Genomic DNA, 22,587 nt, shown 5'->3' on the forward strand with positions numbered 1-22,587 from the left:
TTTGATTGATTTAACAACCCATTTTCATTCAAATAAGATGGAAGTCAAGAGAAAATTTAGTAAATTTTTATTTGTATTACAATTTATGGGCACAAGCGGCAATTTAGGTGCAAGTGCAAGGAATGTTGTGGCATGTTATTTAGTATATGCTATAAAGTTCCGCAGAGGAATATGGACAAAGTGCGTATCCGGTTTAGTAGTAGTAGTATATGCTATAGTATGTTGGTGCTATATTATATACTTCATTTCTTAAGGTTTGTAATAGTGATTTCTTATATTTACTACATAATTTTGACATTAAATGTTAGAAAATGCTGGAACATTGTGAGAACTGGCATTTGTCTATCAGGAAAGATCTTAATACAATATTACACACACAGGTACAATCCCAGTTTATACCTTTTCATTGAATCTTAAACTAAGAAGTGTGGGAGAAAAAATGATAACTTATAGAAATATTTACCTCAAAGAACAACTTGATAATAATGAATCTTTATAGTGCAGAAGATAGTCTTGGTTCTCAGAATTCATATACGTAACCTGTAAATATGAACATTAAATAGCAAAAAAGTTAACACAATCACAGAATACTAGGATCCTTCACTTGTATGAACAGCATTTATTTTTCACAATTTTTAAAAACCTGACACAGGTTCTATACAGCTAGTATAGAATACATATCCACATATATGTGAGTTAAAATAAAAAAAATTTAAAATAAGGACCATGCAAGTATTACTTCAGCACAAGGTAGAGTGGGCTCAGATTTTTTTGGTATTTATTTATTTATGCAATATTGTTGGCCATTCAAGGCCTATTACAAGAGTATGCTGTAGATTTGTACACATATGCTTTGTAACATTTTACTGAAATCAGAAAAAGTGGGGGAGTTAACAGTAGTAGAGCGGAGCTTGTTCCATTCAGCTATGGCAATGGGAAAGAAACTGAATTTAAAACAATCTATAGAGGCAAAAATTGGTTTTAATTTTTTGGGGTGTTCAAGTCTATTGGAAACATGGCTTAGTCAGAATACCGGATGCATCGAAATTTAAATGACCATGTATCTTGTAAAGCATGGCTAAGCGGGAGGTAAATCTGTGAGTAACGAGTGGGTGGAGATTAAGTTCGAGTTTAAGATCGGAAACTGAACTAAAAGATGACCAGCAGTCGTGAATAAAGCGGGCAGATTTATTTTGGATAGATTCAAGTTTGTGGATGTTACTAGAGGTGTGGGGATCCCAGACCTCAGCTGCATAAAAAGAGATATAAGTTTGGTAGCAGAGAAGTTGAATGTCACAAGTAGAATGTTTGAGGTTGCGGCGAAGGAAAAAAAGTTTGTTGAGACATTTCTGGTAGACATAATCGATATAATTATTCCAACGGAGGTCAGCCAAGATTATAACAACCAGATATTTAAGTTGAAAAACTTGGAATATGATTATGTTACTGATTGAGTATGAGAATTTGAGGGGGGAATAGTTTTACGAGTAGCTCTCGTGAAAACTGTTTTAGATTAGTGCTCATTTTGGCATACGCCTACAACTTGTCTGAGATGAAAACAAAATTAAGTTAGAGAGTTTCTTGATCAGACTTGTGATTAATTATGCAGTAGATTACACAGTCATCAGCAAAAAATCTAGTGGTGCAGTTGAGGGTTTCAGGGAGAACGTTTATATATATTAAAAACAATGAAGGCGAGAGAACCGCTCCTTGAGTAGCACCTGAATTTACAGTAACAAAAGGTGAATCATGATCTTTAAAATGAACAAATAGTTTAAGATTTTTTAAAAAGCTTCTAACCATTTCAGTAATTGTACATTAAGACCAAAATTTGAGTCTATTGTGTGGAACTTTATCACAGGCTTTAGAAAAATTCAAGATGGTATCGGTTTGTAACTTGTTATCAATGGCTTTGGAAAGCTCATGGATGAAAAGGGACAGTTGGGATATAGTAGAAAGAGATCGTCTGAAGCTGTGTTGGTTGGGAAAGAAAAAGTTAATGGAGTCAAAATGAGCGTGGATTTCCTTTGCTATAATATGTTCGAAAATCTTACAACAGGATGAAGTAATAGTTATTGGTCTGAAGTTAAGGGAGTCGGACAGGGGACCGGTTTTGTAAATAGAAATAATTTTATTGATTTTCCAATCAGTGGGAAGGATGGCAGTGTTTAGTGAGACGTTAAATAAGATTAGAAGATAGTTGGAGATTTCTTCCATGCAATATTTGAGAATGGAGTTTGGAATGTTATCAGGGGCCTACAGAATGGGGTTTCAGTTTTTTTAGTAACTTTAAAGTTGCTTTAACTAATTTACTTTAACTAACAATTTTAGTTTCGATGATAGGGGGTAAAATGGATAAAAATCTGCAGACATAATATTTGAATGGTCCTATGTACATTCTTTGAAAGCACTTACATTTTCCAAAACTCTCAAGCAACGGTCAACTTTTCGTATTTTATCCAACTGAGATTCATTCAAGATGCCACCTATATCAGACTGTTCAAATATCAGCGAATCCACACAGTTTGCCACTAAATTTAGAAAACCATCATGATTGTTTCGAGAAATTTAAACATATTAGAGACAAAATTAAAAAAATGTATAGTAGTTTGTTTAATCTCTCTTGTGATTTGTTTAATTGAAATACAGGTAATTAAAATAATACTTACAATAATGCAATAAACTTTAATTATATAAAATTTTTACTTTATTCTTCATATCGATAAATTTTATCATCAAACAACAGGATAATAAGAAATTATAAGAAATTCTATGATCTTTATTATTATTTTTCTTGATAGAAGAGACATTAGAAGCGACATTTTACACATGGGTCATTCTCACGAAAAAGGAGGAAAACAGTAGTTAAAAAAAAATGTCAACCAAAAAATCCTAAAAAATTCTTAGGGATACTGCCTGCTAATAAATGAAATATAGTCAGCAACAAAGTTTGCTAAAAGTGCATGGTAAAAAAAATGAAAATTTAACCATGTTAAGAGATAGGCAAATACGATGAGGCATTTTGCCTGTTTCTGCACTTAACTCTATATTTATGCTTGACAATTGTAACATGTTCCATTTATTTTGGTAGCTGATTTTCAACTTGGACAAGAACTGATACTCAAAAATTTTTTTGTCAATTGAATTTTTATTTAATTTTTTATTTGTGTTTTTACTCCATTTTTTCACAACTTTACAGAAACAACGAATTTCTAACTTGTCCCTGTTTTGCTAGAGCATGAGTTGCATTCTTAAAGCAAAGTCTTGTAGCTTGATGTTGCAACCAAAAAAATTTAATTGTTTTTTGCTTTTTCTTCCCTTGACTCTTACGGTCAAACCTTCCTTCTGATTACCTAATGCCAGGAGAAAAACATTTTTACATGTTTTACAACATTGATCAGAAACTACGAATGTTAAAAACGTGTTTTTAAGGAAATAAAATAGATGTCTCTGAACTGAAGCATGTGGTAAAGTGAAAATAATTTTTAATTATATATTTCTCACAAAAAAAGTAGCCAAGAGGAGAAAATTTTCTCTTTTTTCCTGAATAAACCTAATTTATAAATTAATTTACAACTCTAATTGATTTAAAAAGGAGGTTCAAGTGATGGCTACATTCTTCTTAACCTTCTCAATACAAAATTTGATAGGTGGCAGCTGGTGTTGCAGGATTTGAACTAATGTTTTCTAAATGTCATGAATGGGAAAAAGTGGAAAAAATTTTAATTTTGTTATAAACTACTGATAAAAATATTATAAATTATGAAAAGACGAAATATGAAAGTATACTGATCCTAAAAATATACACAAGTATTATTGTAAAAAAATCTTATATTTTTGTTTCAGGATAGAAAAAGTTATCATTTTAAAATTTGAAAAATGTCCTGGGGACAGTGAGGTGATATAGCACCTCTTGATGTTATTGCCTTCTCAATCTAATACATACTGTTTTAATGATAACAAATCACTTTTATTCATCATAATTAAATCAGTGTTGGGGTAATTAATTGACAACTACTACATATTTGTGAAGGACATCTTTACATGTTTTTAGTGGGGTTATTCACCTCACTCTGGCACCCACCCACGCAAAGGGGAACGATTCTCCCTTTCTCTCCACGGTTGCCAAAGCAACTTATTGTCGAGATTGGCATGGTGGTGTGTCTTCTGTGGCGATTCCCCACAACAGCCAGGAGAGGGACATTTCCTTAACAAATGAAAATTTGTTTGAGAAAATTTAAAAAATCTACTGATGAAAAAATTTATATGTATATAATTTATAAATATATTTAATGTCAACTGCTGGGGAAATAATTTAGGCCGATTTCATGAGAATGACTAGTGTGCAGGAGAGGAAAATAAAAATTTGATTTTTGCAGAAGGAGAAATTATTTTCGTAGCAGCAAAAATATTGTTTTTGTAGCACTTTAAAATTTTGACAGTAAATAAAAAACAGTTTTTATAGGCCTATATATATATATGCGATAGCATACACAGGATTACTTTCACTTCAAAAAACAATGTTATCTCAGCTCAGAAGAATGTTCCCCCAAGGTAAAAAATACATAGTGATTTCCTCTACAAGAAGTTTTTTTTTTTTAATTTTTAAATCATAAAAAAATTTTGAGAGACTTAATTTATATTTTTACATTCTCTACAATATCAACAAATGAAAGGCTAACATATGGCATTTCAGATTTCAAAAATAATTTGAAAATGAGTGTTTTTAAATTTAGCTTTTTAGTCTTGATAATCACTAATTTAAAAAAATCACTAAAAAGGCTTGAAACACTCATTCTTTTGTTCTTGCAGCTGATGCGAGTCTGAGAGAGTAGTGCTTTTGTTCTCTTCAGTTTCAAGCATTTTTGAACATTTGATCTTGCTTCTTTTACCAAAATTTATCCATTTCATATTTAAAATGATAAGTGTTTCTTTTTGAGTTCATTCTTGATCGTCATCTCAGTTTGATTCACCATACTTTGAGATGACTTCTTTTTCTGAGTCATTCTTAGAATATTTATTTGAAATTCTCAGAAATTTAATAGAGTGATTAAAACTATAGAATTAAACTATTTTTGATTTAAACCATAGAATTAAATTATTTTTGATTCAAACTATAGAATTAAATTATTTTTGATTTAAACTATAGAATAATGATTAAACTATTAGAAATTTAATAGAATGATTATATTTTCACAAAAAATTCAATTCAAGTACATGCGTTTCCACTCCCTATTTTTAACAGATTTGTGATTGCTCCATGTGTTTCACTTTCCAGCATCTTTAACAGATTTTCAGTGTCTCGTTCTATTTCCAAGTTTTCTATTATTCATTTTCTTGATATGCCATTTTCTTTTACGTCATTCACCAGCATGTTTAGTGTTCAATGGAAAATGGTTTCCAGATGAGCATTAATTGAAATTACTCAGTCTAGACCATGATTGTGGTTGGTTTCAAAAGCACCAAAAGATAATTCATGTAAGTGTTGTGCTTGTTATGTATTCAAGTGTTGCCATCTACCTTCCAAATTGAATATGACAATGAAAATGAAAATTTTTTTCTGCAAATTTCACTATGACTGTATTGGATGGAATAATTTGCAGAAACCATTGTAATTTCTGATTCATTTCATCTAGCTGTATAACTCCGGTATTATACAATAAATATGTGTAAGTTTATGAAGTAAGTGAATATAAAGCCCAGGATAAGAGCATTAATGACTAAACTGATATATGTTATCTATCACCATATTACTCATGGCATATACAAATCTGCGAGTTTCCCCCAGATAATTTTACTCATGTGCTTATATGCAGAGAGGCACCAAAATGATGTCGTGCACAGATGAGAATTTTGTCTCAAGCCTTCCCTGCTCCTTCACATGATTGCACAGGGAGCTATTATACATATTTTAAATAAAGGCACCCATGAAAAATTATGACCCGGGTATGCATAAAAAATAATGACCTAGGCAAACCACATTCGCAGATGTGGGAGCTCCTAGCTGTTGGTATAACTGCTCTATCTCAAAGTACTGTAGCCTGCATGGGACGATCGTTGAAAAAAAGGACAGGTCCAGGACAATTTATTTCATAGGTTTGTTAGATCATTTCATATTTCATGATAGACTAATGGTTTCTCATAGTATTCAGATCTTGGAAGGGGCAATCACTGTCCTCTGGACCTATCTGTTTTGGAATCGGTATTAGGTAGCCTTGGTATGCAGAATATGATGACACGACAAAAATGGTCATTGTAGATGCGAGAGATGCTAACTTGTTACTGTATTATTTTCATTATCAGAGTGTCTACCACATACGCAAAGATAAGTTTTTCTGAATTTTTATTGACTTCTTTCTGCTTATCTGCATAAATGAGCTTTGCTGGAATCTTACATCAAATACCTTTCAAACCAACCATGACCATGGTCTAGACAAAGTAATTTTAATTAATGAGTAGCTGGAAACCATTTTCCATTGAACACTAAACATATGAGTGAATAACGTAAAAGGAAATGACACATCAAGAGAAAGAATAGTAGAAAATGAAGAAAACTAAAGCAAAACAAGAGACTGAAAACCTGTTAAAGACACTGGAAATAAAGTACATGGAGAAATCACAAATCTGTTAAAAATAGGGAGTGAAAACAGATGTACTCGGATGGAATTTTTGTGAAAATAAATGAAAGGAGACTTTTTTTGGAAAAAAAGCTGGAAACTGTGATTGAAGGGTTTTGCTGTTGTTCTGTGGATGAGCGGCAATTCATGTAGTTTGACCCCCTTTTGTACATTGTCGAAGTCTGGGCGTAGAATACTGGGGAGTGAGGCCTCAAGATAATTCTATTCGTGGCCCCAAGAAATACAATAGAAGTTTTAGACAAATGAAGTCATCGAAAAGTTAATTTCTATTGTGACGCAACTTCAAAGTTCCTTAAGGTAAATTTTTCTTTTTGGTGCAAGATGCCGCAGAATTGAAGAATTTCTGTGTTTTTGCAGCAGAATGTAACAAACGGGGAAAATTGCAAAACTGTAGCAGATGTTGCAAATTGTAGCAGTTGTAGCAGATTTTCCACTCCTGCATGTGTGAATTCCAATTAGAAACAAAGGCTGTCAAAAAAGTAAGAAACCAAAAGTGTTGGCTCTTTTGCTTCTGTGGACAGACTACTATTGGACAAATATACGTAGACATGTTGAAGACTGACTAATGTTACAATTGAAGACCAATCATGTAGACTATCTACAAACAAGATGGTGCTCTACCTCATTTTCAAAACAATGTTTATGAAACTGCAGTTAAAAATAATGAATTGGTTGAATAGATTTGACCACAGTAATGAGCTGAAAAACCTTTGTGTGTGTGTGTGAAACCTATGTAAATAAAGAATTTTATGATACAATAGAATCTTAAAACGATTCCAATCATTTGTAGACATCCTGTTATTTTATTGCATTTATTAAAGATAATGAAGATTTGTTTTTCTTTCATCTCCATAAAATTATTTACCAGTATCTACAATTCGATCCAAGCCATGTAGAATTCTAATTTCTTCTTTGAACCATTCTCCAGCTTTTCTAGATGTTAAACTAAGGAGAGCTTCCATTGCAAGAATGCTGACCTGAAAAATACACATTTTTATTTCAGCAGGGAATATCACTCAAAACTGTCTTGAAATTTAGATAGAAATCATGAAAATGTACAGAACTGACTACCTTACATTTATGAACAAATATTTGAAGAAATAATTTCATTTGTAACAAAAAAGATGATGATTTTGGTTAGATCTACTGTTTGTAGTACAGTATTTACAGTTTAATAAAATCACTAAACTAATAAAATAAAAACTAAATGCACAAGGTGATGAAAAATAAACAATTTTTTTTGTAGAGTTTGCTTTTGATGAAGTAAAACTGTATCAACAACGATATTGCTTTGCTTTGTCTTTAGGACATGTACGGACCCAATTATTGATATCGAATTACTTGGCATTCTCCAGTTAATATTTATAAAAATGACGAAAAATAAGAAGCATAATTGTTGTTAATAAATGCATTTGGAAAATGAAATGCATGTAAACCTACATTTATATTGTCCAATTTAAGATGCTTTGCATGACCCTTTTGCTGCATTTGTTCACATAGTTGGTAAACCTTCTCCCTGTGTTTTTCTTGCATAGCACACAATGCTGGATCTTCAAGAATCAAATCAACATCTTTATCTGGATTGCCAACCTCAGGATCAGTTTCCAAAAGTTGAAGCATCATACACAAGGTACTTGCATCAATATCCATAGTCAATCTGTCCTGACTCAATACAAACAACAGAGTAGCCACACAAAGAGACAAATTCTGGGATTAGATAAAAAGAAAAAAAAAGATATATTAAAATACATATTAGTGGCATAATAAACATTCAATAACATAATATTGTAATGGAAAACAAGAAGGTAAAAAGATGTCAGTGATGTGGTTATTTGCAACAATATCATTGGTACCATTCACAAAAGTAAATCAGAATAGAATATAATACAGTATCTGGTAAACATATATATGTTACCGCTAAAGTGCAGAAATCAGTTATTCTACAGATTATCTACGTATTGTGCAGATTAACTAGGGTGATCTGTTTTAACATGCCAAAAATTCTTTCATTTCTCAAATTATTTAGATAATATGCACATTACCTACGAGGCACTCGTTAAATAAGATCTACTTCTACTTTTTAATCATTAAAAAAAAATTCAAAAACCTCACTTTAATTTTTGAAAGTATTGACGATGGCTTTTTTTTTTTCATTAGCTAATTGTTACTGACTGTGAAATTTTTTCTACAAGCATTACGTTATACGTAAAAAAATATTTTTCTCAGCGAGATTCAGACATACTTTACAGAGGCAGTGCATCGATACATTGGTTAAGAGGCTTTTGTTGTCATAGAAATGAGCGTAAAAGTGGAGGGAGAGGGGGAAAGAGTAAGGAAAGGAAATGAGAGAAACTTTTGAACTTTAACGATACAGAAGCCGTTAATGTGCACATTACATGGGTAAAATGCGGGAAAACTCTTCATTCCGCACATTAACTGAGCAAATCAGTTAATCTGCAGATTAGCGAGGTAATATGCACATTAACGGCTTTCGAGCTTCAGCGGTAACATACATATTTTTTTAATGCTGCTCTAGCAATGTCATTAAGCTGAGGACACTGATTATTGTAGCACTGACATTACAGAAGTAATAGAGGCAGAAATAAAAAAAATGGTTTTCCTCTGTTAAGAAATTGCACGTTAACTGTCTTGAGATGTTAAAAAAATTTCAATTCATTTGAAAAATAAAGAAAAGAACGAAATTTATTTTTTCGCACATCATATTTTCTACATCAAATGTTAAAAATATGATGTGCAATATCTGCAGAAACTGAAATGTTTTAATTACAATAACATCCAAGGGAACCATGAAATTATACCATTATAACTGAGGTTGAAGTCAATATAATGGTAGTAAATCTATAGTCAAATGCTATCATGAAAATGCGTTGAACTGCAAATCAGTTAATGATTTTTAAGAAAGTCTTCTGAATTTTTCAGTTTATGAGAGCTTACAGGATCTGAAGGAGCATCTTGTAAGGCACTGAATATCTTGGGCATAGTTCCATGAGCTCGCAGATGAATACGAAAAGCTGGACCCATACACTTTGTTGCAAGTCCAAGGACACTATAACAAAATTAAAATGCATGAAAATTGTTTTAAAAAGGAACATATTTTTGTTTTCTATTTACACGTCAAGAATAAATGCAATATCAGCTTCAATATCATAAATTGACTCATCCATACATTCTAAAGTGATTGATATCAGATGAATGATCAACATTTTTGATATACAATCAAATCCTGATTTAACTATTTACTCAATTCAACAAATAAAGCAGCTGGTAGAGCCTGATTTATGAAATAAAGGTCTGACCATAATAAATATGAAAAAACAAAAAATACCTAAACCTTTCTTTAGAACCGTGATTTCCAACTGAGGATGAGAGACGGAAAAAAAATTACAAAATGTTGACTGATAATTCAAGAAAATGAAAATGATAAAAATTGAATTTTTCAATTCCTAAAAAAATATGAATCATACCAATATTTTGATGCATCTTTTAACTTTTGCTCGCAGAAATGTCATACAGATTTTGGGTTGTAAAAGTTTTTTTTTCGGATTAGTGGTTGTAATCGTTTTTAATTTCGGTTGAGAAAAAAATACCATTATTTACCTAAACTATTTTGTGGTTTTTTTACATTGATACCATACTGATACATTAATACCATTTACCATTGCTACTGATGGCATTTAAAGTTAAAAGGGGACAGGACTTTTGAACAATAAAAAAAACCCGAATTTTTTATTATTTTAAAAAATTCTACCGATCTTCCTGAACATTTTGATACCTCACTTTTTGTTCCACGAGCAGTAGAAATTGAGATAGATGGGAATATGTGAAACGAAATTTAAATTTCACAAGTTTCAAGGGACTTAAAGCCACGTGCCTCCATGTTTATCTCATATGTTTCACGTTTAAATATATTTGTTATAGACTTTTTTTTATGCTCCATCTACATTCAAAATATATTTTGAGTCTTTTTTCTCTATTCTTCATTGAGTTGAAGAAAAAAACTGTTACTTTTTTTTGTTGACATATGCTCTTCGTGCATGTGCCGCAGCGAGTTTATCATGTTGTTTTGTGTTACATTACAATTTAGTTTATAATTTTTTTTTTTTTTTACAATTATTTTGTGTGTGATTTGTTGTGAATTCCTGTGTTGTGATGTTGTGGTGATGGGCATCAGAAATAAGTTCACACCTAGTGAATGAGAAAAAACTGATTTTCAAAAGATTTTTCTTCCAATCATAATAATGTGTTATGCACTTGCATGTCTATGCAATGAGATTTGTTGTTGTGGTTGTCGACAACTTTCACGTCTACTTAAACTTTTGCAGACTTTGGATAAAGTGCTTACTTTCCAAAATAAATTGTAATCATGTTTTTGGTATCACACTGAAAAATCTATTCATGCTAATGCCACTACTTGCCATAAAAATGGGACAATAAAAACCAAACAAACAGCATTGACAATTTTTTTTACAACAAAACCAAAAATCAACGAGCCCTCGACCATTATATAATCTAATCTTTTTTGTCAGTTTCCTTGGGTTTGTTGTTAATTCATCTCAAATATTACTCAAAAAACACATGAAATGTATAATACAGACAGCAAAATAAATTTAAGTGATTTTTTGCCTTATTAGTTCTCCAATCTGTGGTTTTCTGCAACTTTCGGTGTCGAGCGTTTGAAGCGAAAGGCATCTCAAAGCTTTAAAATGGCAAGTTAAAGTATGAAAACTTGATGGCAATGTTAAAAACTGATTATATTATTGAACATTGAGGCTATTCTCATGAATCTGTATGGTACTGTGTTTGAGAAAAAACCTAATTTCATAAAAATCCATACTTCACAATCTTTGAATGCGTTTTTCTCAAAACAAAACGCTAATTTTTGTCGTTGCATGCATGATATCTCATGAACTATACTTCCAATTCCCATGAAATTTGTATGGTATGTGTCCCTTACCTAGGCGCATAAAATGAACTAGAATGGTAGACATCTGTTGAAATTTAAAAATTTTATTAAAACTTATGAAAAATTTCATAAAATTAGAATTTTTAAAGTTTCTGAAATTTTAAAAATACTTTCACTTTATATATCTCAAAGATCCTAGTTCATTTCATTAAAAGTTTTTATGCAGAAATTCAAATTTGGGCAGATGAAATTACACGCGGTGGTAGTATGTATGATAATTTAAGAAAAAAAAATTCAAATTTTGCTTGTAAACAAAACTAAACAAAAAAATATTTTGTAAATTTGATGCATGCACATCAATTTACACATACTTTAAATGTGACCCTCAAAAATTTGAACAAATTGGGTAAATTAGGAATTTTTAATTAATTTTTAAATACATGCTATATTTTTTTCAATATACCTTTTTGAGTCCTCAAAAGCTTTTGAAGAATTCAAACACCCAATTAGCCAAGGCAACCCTAGTCCACCATCCTTCTCCCGATGTGAAGTTGGAATTGTATGTTGATGTATCTGATTTCGCCATAGGCGCTGCCTAGCATCAAGTCACTTCAACAGGCTTTGAACCTTTAAGTTTCTTTTCCCGCAAACTCTCAGACACAGAAAAAAAATACTCCGCTTATGACAGAGAGTTGCTAGCTGTCTATTCGGCGATCGCGATCGAACACTTTCGTTTCATGGTCGAAATGCATAATTTTGCTCTTTATACGGATCATATAGACAACTCATTTTTGCATTCTCACAGAAGAATGATAAATGTTCTCCCCGCTACTGCATCAGCTAGACTACATAGGTCAGTTTACAACCGACATTAGACATGTCAAAGGAATAGAAAATATTCAATATTCAATAAATTCCCGCCGATACTCTTTCTAGAGTCGATGCTATAATATGTCCAAATCAAATAGATTACAAAGGTACGGCGGAGGCGCAAATTGCTGACAAGGAACTGGTATCACTACTAGCTCATGAACATTCATTGTTAAACTTGAAAAAGTTAAAACTTCCTGATAGCCTTGTTGAATTATATTGTGACATTTCTACAGGCAAAATTCGCCCATTCATACCCATACTGGAGATACATTTTCACTTCCTTACACAATTTGGCACACCCAGGCACCAAAGCTTCAATTAAGCTCATCACACAGGTTTATTTGGGCAAAAATAAACTCTGATTGCAAAAAGTGGGCAAGATCATGCATATCTTGCGAAAAGTCAAAAATAGTCAAACATGCCAGTTAAATAGTCAAACATGCCAGTTAAATAGTCAAATGCCCAGTTACAAATATCATAGTCAGCAATTCACGTTTTCATCACATTCATATTGATTCAATAGGACCTCTGCCTACTTCAAACAATAACATGTACTGTTTGACAATGATTGATAGATTCACTAGGTGGATAAAGGCAGAACTGCTATCAAACATACAGGCACTAACAGTGGCCAAAGCACTATATCGCTCATGGATATCTCATTTTGGCATCCCGGCTGTCATTGCCACTGATCAAGGATGGCAATTCGAATCACGCCTTTTCTGATCCCTTGCCATGCTGTTAGGCATTAAACATATACACAGCACTGCTTTCCAACCTCAAGCCAATGGTCAAGTCCTCACTAAAAGCTTACTTGACAGAGTGGTAGACTGAAATGCTTCCAACCATCCTGCTGGGATTGCGGTGTACTTACAAGGTAGATCTACAAGCCACACCGAGTGAACTGGTGTATAGACAGAGAATTCTTTAACGAAACACCTAGTGACATAACTATTCCAGAGTTAGTGAAAGAGCTTCAACATACCATGAAAAGCTTATCGCTAACTCAAACAAGATGTTACAGAAAGCCGAAGGTTTTTGTTCACCAAAAACTCAATTCATGCAGTCACATTTTCTTCTGGTATGACAGTTCGAGCCCCACTACAACCACCATACGATGGACAGTTTCCAGTTGCGGACAGAACTGATAAGACTTTGAAAATCCATAAAAATGGTAAAGACATTATCGTCTCCATTGATCGGATTAAACCTACGTTTCTTCTAAACGACGACCCTGCGGAAGCAAGAGACAATCTAACGACAGTGCAGCCTTCGATTCCTGCTGAGCAACCACAGAAGGCCCAGGAAAAATAAATAAAACTACCAGGTCTGGTCATCACATTTGGTTGCCGGTTCACTTTCAGGAACACTCTTTCTAGGGGCGGGATACTGCGGTGGCCCACTGATTGATAACTGAAGATGCGCCGTATGCAAAAATGTGTGGGCACAGAGAGAAGAAAAGGTGCAACAGGCGATAAGAAAGACTGTTACGGGGGAGTCTTGATGTGTATCACAATGGCTAGGGATTATCTCTGTACAAACTCCATCTAAAATTTCTTAAGCTTTGACTTTCAACTCAAATAATAATCTATAATTATGGATAATAATAATAATCTTATATAATTATGTGTAACACTTAAATGTTAATAAATAGTAGATTATGTTAACCAGTGATTAACTTTCATCTTTAAATGTATCACATACGAGTTTTTGTTCGAAATTTCTATTTGAAGGGGAAGAAAAGAAAAGCTCAAGAAAACCCTTTTACACAAGACTTGCTATTTACAAGGAAGTATTTAAAACTGATATTAGTGATCAACAAATATCTTCCAAGAAATAGGAAGTTTTATATAGAGGGGTGAATTCCATTGAGAAAAACTGAGGAACTTGTGCTAAGCTCACACAAATATATACCTATTCTAAGAAATACACAGATTGAATTAAGGAAAAAAATCTGGCACTCAAAGAATAAATAATTACCTCAAACACCTGGTTCCTATGCCATTGACGTTCTGAAGACCCTCCAATAAATACTCAATATCATCATTGAATTCTTGTGCTTCACCAGACTCATGCACTTGATATGCTTGCTTAACATTCCGTACAACAGTGTACAACTACAAAAAATTCAAAATTCAATGAAATAAACAATGTCATTGAAATATCTTAAATGTTATAATGTAAGAACTAACAACCAACAAAATTATTTATGACATGAATGTCGCTCTCCACTTGTTAATACAAGATATACAGAAGACTGGATGTTGTGAAGATATTTATTATTTCAGATGTTAATTTTTTAAGGAAGGAAAAAACTCATCTCTGCCTCTACCGGGAGTCGAACCCGGGTCCCTCGATTGCCGGACGAGTGCTCTGACCACTAAGCTACAGAGGCACATATACGCTCTAGCGAAGAAAAATCTCTATCTCCTCTTGGCACATATACGCTCTAGCGAAGGAAAATCTCTATCTCCTCTGTAGCTTACTGGTCAGAGCACTCGTCCGGCAATCGAGGGACCCGGGTTCGACTCCCGGTAGAGGCAGAGATGAGTTTTTTCCTTCCTTAAAAAATTAACATCTGAAATAATAAATATCTTCACAACATCCAGTCTTCTGTATATCTTGTAACAAAATTATTGATATACTTGAAGGAGAATTTCAGCAACACAATTAGATCACCATTAGATTTACAAATCATACACATATACAGTGAAATCTTGGTGTAACAATACTCTGCACACAGAGAATAAATATCATCGCAGAGGGATCTTCGTTATGTCGAGAGGATAAGTTTTACATTAGACTACAGGCATTTCCAAACAAAACTTGAAAAAAAAAATATTGTTATAGAGAGAGATGTGTCATTATATTGAGTATTGCTGTAGTGAAGTTTCACTATATTAAAAATAATAATGGCTTGGCAATCCTTCCATGCTCTTAAGATGCTGATCCGACAGAATCATGTCTTTTGAGAGTCAGAAGCAGGTTTGGACAATCCAATTAGGCTACATGTCCAAGGAATTTTATTTGTTATTAAATGGAGAAAAATCTTTTGTTTCTTAAGAATAATTTTAAATACAGTGGAACACTGTTTATAGAAAGTTCAAAAAGTCATGTCAAAACACTGTATAAATGCAAAAGTTGTATAACTGGAATTTCTTTGAAAATAGCTCATCCCATGATATAAAAACTCAATAATTTCAATTTATTAATCCTTACAAACGTAGGATTTTGAGATGGGAAGTGAAGGCCATCTCCAATTCTTGACTAAATAGCAAGGCCAAATTGTTTTTTAAACTGTCAAAATTTGCTAACTCCTTTCTAAAAAAATGAGGGTGAAATGAAGGGCAACACTTCATTTAAATTGCAGCCTGGAATCTGAGTAGTTAGCACACCAGCCTTTGGTTGTGCAGGTTTAGGTTTGAATCCTCGCTAGGAAATGGTTGTATCTGTCCTGCCATTCAGAATCAGCTCTAGTGGTTAAAGGTGACTGTGGTGGGATTGAATGTCATGTCTCATTTAAATTTAAACCCACCAGAGCAAAATCACAGAATAAAATACTCTTACATAATGAATTTAATCAACGTTAAATTGCATTATGTAAGCGAAAAAAGTAATATTTTTATATTTGTAGTCATGCAAATGACAAATATTGGTGATTAGAGTGAAGATAGTATATTTGCAGTGTGCCCGAGTGGCATTGTGGTAAGATGTTCGTCTATCACCATGAAGGTTGCTGTCACAGCCACAGGTTCGGACCAAAGGGAAAATATAGATAAAATATTTTTCCTAACAAACTTGAGGCGATCACCGATAGACAGCGCCTTCATTTCCAACCGATCTCATTAATGGCAGTAAATAGCGATATAGCCAGAGTTGGTGTTTGGTAAAGTAGTAGTATATTTGCAGTTGAAAGGATTTTTATTCATATGATGCTGAAAATACATGTATTATACGGCCTAGTTTAAAAACATACAAGTATAAAAATTAGATTGTATGCATCAAAAGTGATAATGCTAAACAACTTGCATACTTTTATTATACACAGGGAAATTATTTGTCTGTAAAAGAGGGGTGATCACATTTAAGGGGTGTCCGTTAAGAGAGGTTTTACTGTATCAAGAATTACTTGTTTTCCATCTTCAGAACGAAATTTTGAACCAGTGTAATTTTTTTCTTTTGCATGATGCAGAGCTTCTTCATGGTTTTCAGGTTCATCAATTTCATCGAAAGGGTCTCCTTTGCTTTGTGTCACTGGTGCAGAAACCTTGCCAGCATCTTCCTCCATCACCTAATTGTGAATAACATTACTATAATAATTTTTACTTTTTTGCTTAAATTTGAAATTTCCCCATAAAATGTTGATCCATGCCTATACATGCAAAGAATTTTTACTACATGCTCTATTTTTATTTGGTTTTGGTTATTTAATGTTTCTTTCACAATGTGTTGCTGAAAAGCACCCCTAGCAAAATTTTGAAGTAGTATTTTGATACGATTTAATTTTTTTCCATACACCTTGAATACCAATTTTGGTGTCCACTGAATGAGTGGTTTGAGTTATACGGGGCTCTGAATAGGTGAAGTTTCAAGTATCCTAACAATGCTACAATCATTCAAGTAATACTAATCTATATATATAAAATTGATTTTCTGTCTGTGTGTGTGTATGTTCTCTATACAAATCTATAATTTTAGATCGATCATCACCAAATTTTTCATATATACCAAATGGAACCCGACTTAAGCTTTAAAAGTTTCTCAGACCTAGGCAAATGCTCGAAATGGGCGGAAAACTGTCGGCAACAATGGTTTCTCGGCCTCAACAATAATTTTCCAGACGTTTACTTTGGTTACCGTGGTTCCCTAGCAATGCGTTTAAGATGTGTATATGCCTTTACAATGGTTTGTCATTTCTTCAATGCGGTCAGTATATGTATAATATTTATGCCTTTATAATGGTTTGCCACATTTTCAATACTCCCAGTAATGGGGCTTTTTGAATAACCGTCATCATCAGCATCGCTTTGAGGGTAAGGCAAAGGATGATCCCCACAGAAATCAGTGTTCAAATTGGGGATTTTACTGTAGGAATGCGGAAATTTAGTGGGGTTTTCTGATAATCAATAATTTTAAAAATTGTATAGAATTCTCAATTTTTGAAATAGATATATACTTATATATATATAATATATATATATAGCTTAGAGATATACGAAGCCCAGGGGATTAAATATGAAATAATTAGCCGGACCTACTTTTGAGTTGGATATTCATGCAATAACATTGATTTCAACTTCTTATTCATATCCTCTCAATCATGAAAATTTATTTCTCTGTATTGCCTTTTAATATTCAACTGCCTCAATTCATATAGTTTAGGTTGTTTTAAAATCAATTATGGGCCCATAAAGTATATCGAAGAAATTCCGCAGTTTTAATTAAGCATTTTTTGAAGCAGAAACAGGCAGATGCATAACTTGAAGTTCAAGAGGGGCGGGGAATTGAAATACCTAGTGCTCCTTAAAAAAAGGAAATAAATGTATTCATTTCTACGTTTCTTTAAATCTAGATTTGTTTATTTCGTGAGTAGCGTAGGAAGTTCTCATATTGGTTAACTTGAACACTGTTTGCATGTCCGTCAAAGAAAGAGGGAGATATGTGATCTAAAAAGCCTCATTGAAGAAAACTTGGGCAGCGCCGGGTATTATAGCTGCACCTCATAAACATTCTTCTGGGGAATTTCTGAAGAATTGGTACATGCAGGAGTACGTTTCGTGTGCACATGAATGGCCCCAATATATTTATGGTGTCCCACAAAATGGAATGTTACGCACTGTTCTGCAACAAGGCTGACGGAAAATGTTCTTCATTAATAGTATTTTCTGCAGAGAGAGAGAAAAGGGTGATTTTTCCTTCTCTTCTTACAATTCTTCTCAAGATTTTTATGCAACATACTTCAAAATTTTTAGTAAATTCTGTTTTGGAGATACTAAATTTGCTAAAACTTGTTCTAATGCATAAGTATATGTGTTATGTACAAGTTATCCTTTTTCATGTTATACTGGTGATGTTATATTAGTTATACTTATTAGATGAAGTGGCAGATGGCCGAATTGTCATGTTATGAAAGTACTGTGTTCAAGATCTGCTTGCTCTGTATGGCAAGCAGATCTTGGCTCTATCTTTCAACTGCACAATGCACCCAATACCATACCTATGTCACAAGTGTTGATTGAAAGAGCATAACAGATTTTTCACTTTGCTCTACCCATTCATCTCACCCAACTACAAATGGAAAATTTGCAGAATTTGCTTGAAAGACGAGTTAAAAATTCACAATTCTTAGCCTTTCCATAACACGAGAAATGGATTAGAGAATGATTAAAGAATAACACATGGGAACTTACAACAGCAGGTAACATGGCAACTGTATACCTAACGAGACATCAGAATACTTGTGGATTTATTTTCACAGTATCTAAAAGCATGGCTCACAGAAAAATGGTCTTGAAAGGAATCAATAAAAAATGTCCCAAATGTAAATCTTTTTTAGTGTAAATAATATATTTAAAAAATACTCACATCTGTTTGTGATGAGAAACCATCCTCTTTGAAAGACTGCCAATGTCTATGATTATAAACTGCTTTTGGCTGAATATTAAAGAATAAAAAGGATAAATTACAATCAAACAAATTAAGAAATCAATAGGGTTCAGGAATATATAGTCATCATAAATATAAATAAAATGCTATGAAAAAGATCTTGCAATGCTTTTGTTCTTTCAATGTTTGTAAGAAACATTTGCAATAAATTCTTTGATAAAAAACAAATAAATTCTTTGTTCAGAGATTAGTGTTAGTAATCATCATAATACAAAAACAAAGAAGCAATATTGAGCTCAAAGAAATTTAAATATGTGGCTACAAATACTTAATTAGTAACCCCATATTTTATGGCTATGTGCATGCTCTTACCAGCCACGCTAAGCCATGCACCTCACACTCATAAATTTTGTTCACCATCACTAAGTTAAAAATTACCTGCACTCCATCTTTTCAGTTTCTTGCAGCAGCAGTTCATATAGGTCTATGACTAAGCTGCAGAGAGTTTGCTATACAAGATTTGTTAAAAAAGTATCTGACCATAATCTTTCATGCCTAAACCAATGAAGCTAGGGAAGTACGGTTTGGTCACACATGTAGGCGATCCTAGCCTATTATAATAAAATCTCTCTTGTGGACAGTGACTGAAAAAAAATTAATTAGTAAAATAGAGGTGACCACTACTTAGGGGTTTGAAATGTATACTTTGTGCACGTTTGAATTTCTTCCTGCCTGCTGAAGTTGTCAGCCGCCGGCAGATTGCCAATGAATGAGAGAGTTTAAGTGAGGGCCATTTCACATTTCAAAAAAAGTTGCAAAAAAAGTATAATGCTACAGCATTAATCATGATGGAGCTGCCAATTGCAAAGCAGAATCTTCTTGAAAGTACCCCTTGGTGATGGTTGTGCTATGTGATGCATACTTTACAATGCCTCGTGTGATTTCCAAATAAAGTTGCTTATGCTCGATCATTAACAGCTTTGGCATAAACTTCATTGAGGTTCTCTTGAAACCAAAATCGTCAGTCAAAATGAAATAAACAGATCCAATGCTGATGCTTGTCTTGCCTCCAAGTTCTCCGATCATGATTCAACAATCCTGCATCACCAGAGTCGTCACTTGATCAATGGCGATCTCATTTCTGGATGTTCAGGATCTACAAGAATAAGCTTCACTGAGCTGTACTGCTCCTTTATCTGTGTGGTACCCATTGTTTCACCTCCGAAGGCCTGTTGAATCTCGCTGATCATATCTATTTGAGAATCACCAAGCTTCATACAAAATTTATAGCAGCAGCATTGTTCAGGTTTTTCTGCCATTTTCTAAAAACCAAAAATACAACAGGGGTTCACTTACATTTACTCACTCATCAGTGGTCTGATGGCAGCTGACAATTCTGCAGGCAGGAAGAAATTCAAGCATCAGCACTAGGATTGCCTACATATGTGTACCAAACCACGCCTCCCTAGATTCATTGATTTACCAACAAAAATTATGGTCAGACACTTTTTGAACAAATCTCATTTTGTCTATGCTGATTCCCATTTGCCAGAACCTTCTCACATGTACTAGATTTTAACACACATGCTGCCAAGTGTTATTTTTTGTTGATTATCTTTCAAAAAGACACATCCACATTTCCCATATTTATGGGACATGTGGATGTGTCTTTTATAATAAAAGTAATTTAAATTACTTTTATGACCTTTGACCCCACTGTGTCACACTGGGTAGAAATACTTGCTCATGCTCATATCTGAAGATTATAAAAACTGTTGGGCATCACAGCCAACTGAAATTTTTAGAATTTTTTTTTTATTTTCTGCTTTCTTCAATGCTATTGGTCTGGCAGCATGATCGAATCACTCATTTAAAACACAAGTACAGTATGTGTAGTAAAAGAAAAGCAGCAGTATTAATAGGTTACAACTTAGATAAATATGTAATTCGATTAAAAATGATTGCACAGGTATTTTTTGACATTAAATCACATATATTCATTACCCTGAATAATTTAATAAGCTTTGCATATTAATTTCAATTATGCAAGTAACAGGATGATATTCAAAAATCAATTTTTACGAAAAGCATCAAACTTACTTCAAAAGCACCAAAAGATAATTCATGTAAGTGTTGCGCTTGTTATGTATTCAAGTTTTACCATCTATCTTCCAAATTGAATATGACAATGAAATTTTTTTCTTCAAATTTCAAACTATGACTGTATTGGATGGAATAATTTGCAGAAACCATTGCAATTTCTGATTCATTTCATCTAGCTGTATAACTCCGGTATTATACAATAAATATGTGTAAGTTTATGAAGTAAGTGAATATAAAGCCCAGGATAAGAGCATTAATGACTAAACTGCCCATGTTATCTATCACCATATTACTCATGGCATATACAAATCTGCGAGTTTCCCCCAGATAATTTTACTCATCTGGCATATATGCCAGAGAGGCACCAAACTGATGTCTTGCAAAGGTGAGAATTCTGTCTCAAGCCTTCCCAGCTCATTCACATGATTGCACAGGGGCCTATTATATATTTTTTTAATAAAGGGACCTATGAAAAATTGTGACCCGGGTATGCATAAAAAATAATGACCTAGGCAAACCACATTTCTAGATGTGGAAGCCCCTATACCTGTCGGTATAATTGCTATCTCAAAGCAATGTAGCCTGCATGGGATGACCATTAAAAAAAGAGACAAGTCCAGGGCGATTTATTTCATAGGTTTGTTATATTTCATATTTTATGGTACAAATCAATGTTTCTCATAGTATTCAGATTTTTGTAAGGACGATCGCCATCCTCTGGAGCTGTGTGTTTTGAAATCGGCTATAAACTGTAGATCCCAGTGCAATTACCCCTGGTATGCAGAATACGATAATGATATGACAAAAATTGTCACTAGCTGGGAGAGATGCTAGCTTGTTACCTTATTATTTTCATTATCAGAGTGTCTACCACATACCCAAAGAAAAGTTTTGTGATTTTTTTTTTCCTTTGCTTGTCTGCCTTAAATAAGCTTTGTTGGAATCTTACATCAAATACCTTTCAAACAAACCAACCACGACCATGGTCTAGACCAGTGATTCTCAACGTGGGCGTTAACGCCCCTGGGGGGGGGCATGAAATGTTCCAGGGGGACGGTAGAAGCTACAGGTATAACATAGGATTCTAAGGGTTACATTATGTTGAAATTTTTTTCTGACATTGCCACCCCCCAACGTAATCGCACCCATAGAATCCTATGCTATACCCGTAGCTTTTACCGTCCCTTGGAACATTCCATCCCCCAGGGGGCGTTAACGCCCATGTTGGGAATCACTGGTCTAGACAAAGTAATTTTAATTAATGTGTAACTGGAAACCATTTTTCATTGAACACTAAACATGCCAGTGAATGACGTAAGAGGAAATGCCATATGAAGGGAATAGTAGAAAATGAATAATAGAGAACTTGGAAGCAAAACGAGAGACTGAAAATCTGTTAAAGATGCTGGAAAATAAAATAGATGGAGCAATCACAAACCAGTT

The 22,587-nt window shown here is 33.4% G+C and overlaps 1 protein-coding gene and 1 non-coding gene across 2 annotated transcripts in view; both read right to left on the minus strand.

The window, feature by feature from the left end:
* The window catches only part of wapl (cohesin release factor wings apart-like), a 71,724-nt gene that overhangs the window by 34,312 nt on the left and 14,825 nt on the right, over positions 1-22,587 (minus strand). Inside the window, exons 3-10 of the mRNA XM_089252993.1 lie at positions 19,021-19,089; positions 16,565-16,726; positions 14,416-14,552; positions 9,594-9,705; positions 8,079-8,345; positions 7,504-7,615; positions 2,416-2,531; positions 464-540 (exon numbers count right to left, since the gene is read on the minus strand). Of these exons, the coding sequence (XP_089109119.1) occupies positions 464-540; positions 2,416-2,531; positions 7,504-7,615; positions 8,079-8,345; positions 9,594-9,705; positions 14,416-14,552; positions 16,565-16,726; positions 19,021-19,089 (1,052 nt within the window). The remainder of the gene's footprint in view (positions 1-463; positions 541-2,415; positions 2,532-7,503; positions 7,616-8,078; positions 8,346-9,593; positions 9,706-14,415; positions 14,553-16,564; positions 16,727-19,020; positions 19,090-22,587) is intronic.
* Positions 14,759-14,830, minus strand: TRNAA-GGC (transfer RNA alanine (anticodon GGC)). The gene has a single exon. It is a non-coding gene; the product is annotated as a tRNA-Ala (tRNA).

The sequence above is a fragment of the Pholcus phalangioides genome, unplaced genomic scaffold (assembly GCF_987345545.1).
Source record: "Pholcus phalangioides strain wild (caught in Gottingen) unplaced genomic scaffold, Ppha-v1.0 ptg000031l_1, whole genome shotgun sequence".
NCBI lineage: Eukaryota > Metazoa > Arthropoda > Arachnida > Araneae > Pholcidae > Pholcus > Pholcus phalangioides.